This window comes from Alligator sinensis, unplaced genomic scaffold (genome assembly GCF_000455745.1).
Source record: "Alligator sinensis unplaced genomic scaffold, ASM45574v1 scaffold14_1, whole genome shotgun sequence".
Classification (NCBI taxonomy): Eukaryota; Metazoa; Chordata; order Crocodylia; family Alligatoridae; genus Alligator; species Alligator sinensis.
The window spans coordinates 574,573-581,771 of record NW_005842709.1 but is presented as its reverse complement, the minus strand read 5'-3'; the positions used below and the strand labels follow the sequence as shown (position 1 = coordinate 581,771).

At 42.8% G+C, this 7,199-nt stretch overlaps 1 protein-coding gene across 1 annotated transcript in view; it reads left to right on the top strand.

The window, feature by feature from the left end:
- Positions 1-7,199, top strand: part of LOC102384887 (ankyrin repeat and KH domain-containing protein 1) — a 173,262-nt gene that overhangs the window by 68,771 nt on the left and 97,292 nt on the right. Inside the window, 1 exon segment of the mRNA XM_025216108.1 lies at positions 6,675-6,831. Coding sequence (XP_025071893.1) covers positions 6,675-6,831 — 157 coding nt within the window.

Genomic DNA, 7,199 nt, shown 5'->3' with positions numbered 1-7,199 from the left:
GGTCTCTTCCCCCCCCCCCCCCCCCCCCCCCAGTGGCAGCTTCTTCGGGTCTGTGGCCATTGGGATCGGAGCGGGGGCTCATTTAGTTTGGTGCACGGTAACCCCAGATCCTTTTTTTGTTGTACTGCTGCTAAGCCAGTTATTTTTTGCTCTGAGAGAGAGGGGAAGAAAAAGGGAAAGAAAACAAGTTCTGAAACCAACAAGCTATTCAAAAGGTTCCTTCTAATTTGTGAAGATTATTTTGAATTTGATTGTCTTCCAAGGTTCTTGCAATGTCTTCCAGCTTGGTGTTTTATATGTATGCTCTGCTCCATCTGTCACTAATGAAAATATTGATAAGAATTTGCCCTAGAAAAGACTGCCCCTCCACACACACGCACCCTCCCACTAGCAAAAATGCATCACCAGTGGAGCTCTGTACTTTGCAGTTTGATGGTGGGAACCACCCCTGAATTCCTAGCCACTCCAGGAGACAGCCCTTGGGTCATATTTTTGGCACCCATGTTCTATAGCAGGGCTGTCCAACTTCTAAGTGGCTGCACTAGTGAGCCACAGGTCCCTGGGCCTCGTCTGCCCCTCCCCCACCCCTGTGCACGAGCCCTTGTTGTACTGAGTATGTGAGCAGCCCCCTGCACACCCACGCGTACTGCTGCATTGTGCTCACAGGTGGCAAATGCCCTCTTTCTCCCCCCCCCCCTCCTTTTTGCATCACACATGGGGGTGTTGCTTCCTCCTGACCATGCACATGGACAGCTCCCACCTAAGCTTCCTTCCTGCATTGCATCATAGGCTCCCTCAGCAAGATGGGGGTACACCATCCTACCCTCTGAGGCAGGACCAGGAAGTGAAAACTCAGGGAGGGAGCCTAGGGAACCCTGTTGTAGCAGCAGTTGGAGCAATGGGGGGAGTGGTGGCCTAGTAGAAGCTATGGGGCTACACACTAAACCCTTGCAGGCTACAAACAGGTTGGGCATCCTGTGCCATAGCGTAAGTTTCTGGAGTTGCTGATCAAGACCTCCTAGGTAGGTACATATTTGGTTAGTTAATTAAACTTGGCCTTTTTTTAAATATACTTGATTTTCAGGACAACTCAATTTAGTACTTCATAGAAGTTATCAAGTATAGTACTGGTTATATGTTGAAATATTAAATAATTTTGGTGTATCTGATGTTGGAGTGAAGTAAGAATGGTTTAGACTCCTGTTCATTTTTCAGAAATAAATGATGGTAGATGACATGCAGCAAATGTAGAAACATGCAGCTGACCCCTTTGGAGTGCTGTAAAGTCAGTGCTATAAGCTAGAAGTTAATACTCTTAAATGATCTTAAATTGAAGGAAGAGAGGACTTAAGTTAAGATAGTTTATGGGAATATAAACTGTGATAACAAGAAACAAGGGGATATGTGAAATACTTTACAGGTTATGTCAGTGTTTCTTAGGCTGGGAATTGGGAATCTTGTGCGATACATGATGGGTCTCTGGTGGCTGGGAAATTGCAGAGTTTAAAGCTTAAGTGTAAATGTTCCCTTTCAAAACTGTGTGTACCTAACAGCTAAGTACATACACAAGAAATTACCACTTAAAAATCTGAAGGCGTGAAGAACAATATTTTGGACTCAAGCTTGTCTGACTATTCTGGCTATGCAATTGGTCCAGTAAAATATATCACTCAAATTGTTGCCTCTCGTTTAAAAATCCCGAATTTGTAAAATCTGTCACTGTGCTATGTTAAACTTGGCTGTTTATTACAGGGTTCTGAACAATTGAGTTGTTTAATGGATCAGCTCAGTGATAACTGGCTCTAGCTTACAAATAATGATTTAGTTTAAGCACAGGCCAAGAGGGAAGAAGGTGAAGGGAAGCCCTGCAGTGCCCCAGCAGGAACTGAAAGGCAGCAGGGCAGGAGGGAGGGAGGGAGAGGAGCAAGGAGGAGGGGAAGGGTTGCTTGCTCCCTCCCTTGCAGTGTGTCAGCAGCTGCAGCAGGCTGGTAAAGCCCCTTGTTGGCTGCTGCCTGCTTGGCAGGGCTGTGCTGCCTGCCTTCCTCTCCCCACTGCCTCCTGCATTGGCACAGCTGGTCCTGGGGAAGCCATGCGCTGGTGGCTACAGCCTCTTGGCTGTGTTGTGCAGCACAGCCCATGAAGACCCAGTCAGCAGTAGCCAGCAAGGGGCTGCAGCCACTAGTTGCAGCTCCCCAGGAACAGCCACCTGCAGCAGCACAGGAGGTGTGGGGAGGGGCAGGCAGTACAGCCCTGCCAGGCAGGCAGTTCCCTCCTCTCCCCCTGTGCTGCTGCAGCTGGCCCCAGGAAGCCATGCGTGGGTGGCTGCAGCCCCATGCTGGCTGCTGCCCCCTGGGGCTTCCTGGGCTTTGCTGCCTGCCTGGCAGGGCTGCTTTGGCTCCTGACTCCCCATGCTGCTCTGGGCAGATGGGTGCAGCCCCTCCTCCCATGAGAGAGTGGGGCAGGGCAAGCTGAGCACCCACCCCTCCCTGCAACTTCAGAGCCATGGGCTGGAGCCCAGTGCTGCTGCACCTGTTCCTATCCCTGCACCCAACCAATTAATCATTTAACCTGTTGTCATTATAATAGGTTAAACAGATATTTATTTAATCAGTATTTTACATCCCTAACTTATTGGAGGCGCTACATTTATCGTACTCTGTGAAAAAAGGAAAACTAATGCTTATTTATATAGAGTGGGGTATCTGAAAGGTACGTACTAAGATTGAATTTCGCACCACCCCCCCAAATAAAACTAAGACTTGTCGATGTGTTACCTTCCACTCTTCTCTTGAGGCCCTAGCCTTTTATTTTTAATCTTCTTACTAGATCTTCATTTCTAGAAGTAATCTTCACCTGTCTTGATAAATCTGAAAGCATCAGTTCTATGGAGTCATGCAAAGACAATGAATTAGCAGAGAAGGAAAAAGTTATTGTAATATAGCCTATGTTCAGTGTAATGCAGGGGTATCAAACTCATTTGGCTCTGTGGCTCAGATGAGTGGTAAAAGACCAGGTCACAGGCTGAATTGGATCCATGGACCATTTCCCACTCCCCTCACTCCTGTGCCTGAGCCACCACACATGACATCTGTTGTGTCTGCTCCAGGAAGTTCACCACATGCTGTGCCTGTTCCAGTTAGTCCAGGACTCGCTGGAGTCGGTGTTGTATGCAGTGTGTGTGTCGCAGATTGCCTGGGTTGGGTGCTGCATGTGGTGCAAATACCAGAGCAGCTGGAATGAGCACCATGTGCAGTTCAGTCTGGCTGAGGTGGATGTCATATGTTGCACAGGTCCTAAACTAGCTGAAGTGGACACTGTGTGATGTGCCCATTCTGGCTGGACTGCACCACGTGTGGCATCTGTTCCAGGATCCACACCGCACGTGGTGCCCCCTGGCTAGTCCAAGGCACACCGCATGTTGTGCCTGCTTTAGCAGGTTTGAGATGCCTGTGGGTGCCACTTACAGTACAGGACCCAAACTGGCGGGAGTGGGTTCTGTGTGCAGGGTGCGTCCTGGACCAGCAGGGGTGAGTATGAAAAGGGGCATTGCATGTGGTGCATGTCCCAGGCCTTACCCTTGAGGCCAGGCCAGCGCATGTGAGTTGACTCAGACCTAGGGCTAGTGCTGGGGGCTGGATGATGGGTTTATGTGGGAGAAATCTTTGATACCCCGCTGTAATTGATTTAGCAGGCAGAGCCAGCCTTGCTGAATTTGGCTTAGTGGTTTAGATTGCACTAGTAAAAATATTAATTTATATAAGTATTATATATTTTTTAAAAGACTATTCTATGAATAACCTAAGAATGCAGAAATGAAATAAGACCTCTAGCAGTACATATCCTCACTTTGTCTATGCAGATATAAACCTTGCCAATAAAACAGTCGCTGCACACCAAGTCTACCTACCTACATAACCATAGCTCTGCTCCAATACAGATGACATCTTGCCAGCATCTGACTCTTCCAGAATTCTCAGCGTGACCTGGCTCTTTTTCTCCCATCACCTCTCACTTTTGTGCAGTTCTAGATAATATTGTCTTCTCGTATTCCAGTGAGTGCTGTCAACTTCTTTCAAGAAAGGAGTTTTCCTTTCTTTTCTTCAGGAAAGAAGTTCATGGCCTTCAGCAAAGCAGTAGTTGGTTAAATTTCAGCATTTTAACTGCAATATGAATGACTTTGGTCTAGCAAAATAGGTTTCTCCTTTTCCAGAAAAATTACCAATTTTGAATGCAGAAAACTTAACTGGGTGAATAAAGTTTGTAATTATAAGCTTTTACTTAAGATTTTTTGTACTCTGCATTGGAAAATGGAAATCATTGATCAAATATTCTGGTTCCAAATAGTGGAATATAAGGTTCAGTTATAAGTAATAAAGCTAATATTTGTTTGTAAACAAAAGAATATTTATGTGATCCCAAAGAGATCCCTAAACTCATAGTTTGTAGAAACTGGATGTTCCATTGCTGGTCATTTAGATGAGCTTGCAATCATGGAACTTAAAGTATGGATGGTAAAACTAATTTGTTAACCTCATTTCAGTCTGGTAAGTTTGTTGAAATGTCAAAAAATGCAGGTGTTTCTCTGAAAGGATAATAAATCCATTTTTTTCAGGGAGAAAATGGATGTTGAACTCCTGGTCTAAATGCAAAATAGTCTGGCTTGAACTTGTCATAGCAAAGTTGTTGCCATTTCGTATAAAACAAAACAACAGTCTGAATAGGTGTCCTCAGCACTTGAGCTTCTTTAAAGCTGTCCCTCTGACTGCACTCGGACAGCCTGTTCTGATTATTTAGTGAATCCAGAGATCAGAGTGACTCTTTGGGTTGGGATAACACAGTCTCCTGCAGCATGACTTAGAGCTGGTCTTTCTTCTAAGTAGAATGGGTAATAGAGCATACGTTTGCTAGGCATGGCATCTGTATATTACAGGCACTGAAAATTCCCATATTGGAAGAATAAATCATTTTGCTATCTGATAAGGCAGCTGCTGCTTTCCTTGAAACATTGGCTTGCCTGCACATGAATCTGATTAGTTCTTCACTACTGTTTTTGGACAGTGATCGATCAAGAATTTTGGAGCCAAATATATAGAACCTTAGGTTTATAAATTTTCAACAGCAGCGTAGTGTCATTGCAAAATGTATATTTTTCATTTGAATTAGGTTATTTGTTTGACTCTTGGTCTAGGGTATTCTATCCTAAATTGTTTTCAGGTTGGAGTGTTTTGCAAACTCTAGGTTTCTTCATTGGTGAAAAGAAGAATTTGATGCCCTAATAAGTTTCCTGTGCCTCTAGTCTAGTGTATGAATCTCTGAAAAAAGCTAGAAACTATATTTAAAATATGGTTACAATCTTTAGATGCTTAATAGTTATGAGCTGGAGAAAACAAAAAAGAGGAATTTCAAAAGTAGGAAGAAGTGTGCATTCCAAATATTAAAAACGTGAGATTATGAAGAATAATTTTCTCAGGATTTTATTTTTCTAGATCAGTCGTACTTCAGCCTGTTGAATAGTTTAAAAAGTCACTGATTCAGCAGTAGCAAAAGTAGTTCGTTGTGAGTAAACATGAGATACTGAATTACAGTAAAAGTAATTGTGCATGATACTGGAAACTGTTTCCTGATGCTTGACTAGTTGTAGATTAGGCCTTATGAACACTGCAGGGACAACTGTGCTAGGGTGTTTGCAGATGTTCAGGATGTCTTAAAAACTGTACATACATGTACCACTCTGCTGCTATGGATCTCCAAGGTGGGCACTTTGAATATCTACAGTGGCAATTTTGTGTAAGTTATGTTTCTTTCCTTTAAAGAAACTGGAATCAATACTGTCAATCATGATATTTGTATTCTTCAAACCTAAAATGTATATACATTTTTGAGACTCCCTGTTCAATAGATAGGATTTTAGTCATGTATATATCCTTTGGTAAAATGAGTTGTATTGGGTAAGCATATAAGTCAATTTTAGTAGAATCTTTCATCAGTAATGAAAAGATATACATAGTTGGTATGTAAGTGGCATTGTGATGAATGAGGTAAATTTTCTGAGGATAAAAACTGTACTGTGGTTAGATGAACACCTTTATATCTAAATTGTGCCTGTATTTGGACCTTTCTACTTAAGAGCTCGATTTTTCCAGTAATTTACTATAAATTAAATGTTTTCAAACATGTTACATTTATTTGTACTGAGAACTAATTCCAAAGTAAAGTGCTTACATTTTATATTTGTTACTTCTGGAGTTATTTATAGGAGAGGAGCATTTGAAAATTTGGAGTGAAAAAAATCTTCATATTGAAGAACCTCAACAGTTGCATGGAATTACATAAAAGTTTCCCAAAGATTTGCCTTTGGGCTTGGTCCTGTGCTTGTTCTCAGTCCTAGAAAGTCTTTTTTCCCCTCCAAAAAGCTGAAAGCCTGAAACTGGGGGCATAATGAAATAGTCAACTTAAAAAATAAAAGTAATTTTACTACTGTGCTATAATTACACTTTCAGATCAGAGAAAGACAGATGTTAACTGGTAACTTTAATTATATGCAATTTTTCCAGCATGTTTGCAAATTATTTTTAACTAATAGTGCACGTGGCTGAAATTTAAAATAGTGTTTTTGCATTTTTTTTTGTGTGGCTTTCATACTAACCTGATTGATGAACGAACATACACTGAAGGAATTGGTAAATTATCCACTGCCGATGGTAAAGCCTTCGCAGATCCTGAGGTGCTCCGAAGACTGACATCATCTGTCAGCTGTGCGTTGGATGAAGCTGCTGCTGCATTGACCCGGATGAGAGCAGAGAACAATCACAATGCAGGACAAGTAGACAAGTATGTATTTAATTACTCAAATTTTCATATAAACTTATGGTATGTACATTTTCAGTTTGTACATATCACCTTTTTTGCAATGTGAGTGTTCTGTAATATCAGCAATTCTTAACTCATGACCAGGAATCTGGGATTTTCATTTGTCACAGAAAAATGTGGATTTTTCTCCTTTAAAGGAGAAAAATGTGGGAAACGGTGGATTTCCCCTTGCAGTCTGGCAAAATTTCAGCCTGCAAGGGGCTGCTTGGGGGGGGGGGTTGCCACGCCTATGTGTGTGTGCACACATGAATGTAGCAGCCAGGCAGTGGTGGAGAACAGCTCCCTCCAGGTAAGTTGGGGGGGGGGGGGACATAGGCAATGGGGGGGGG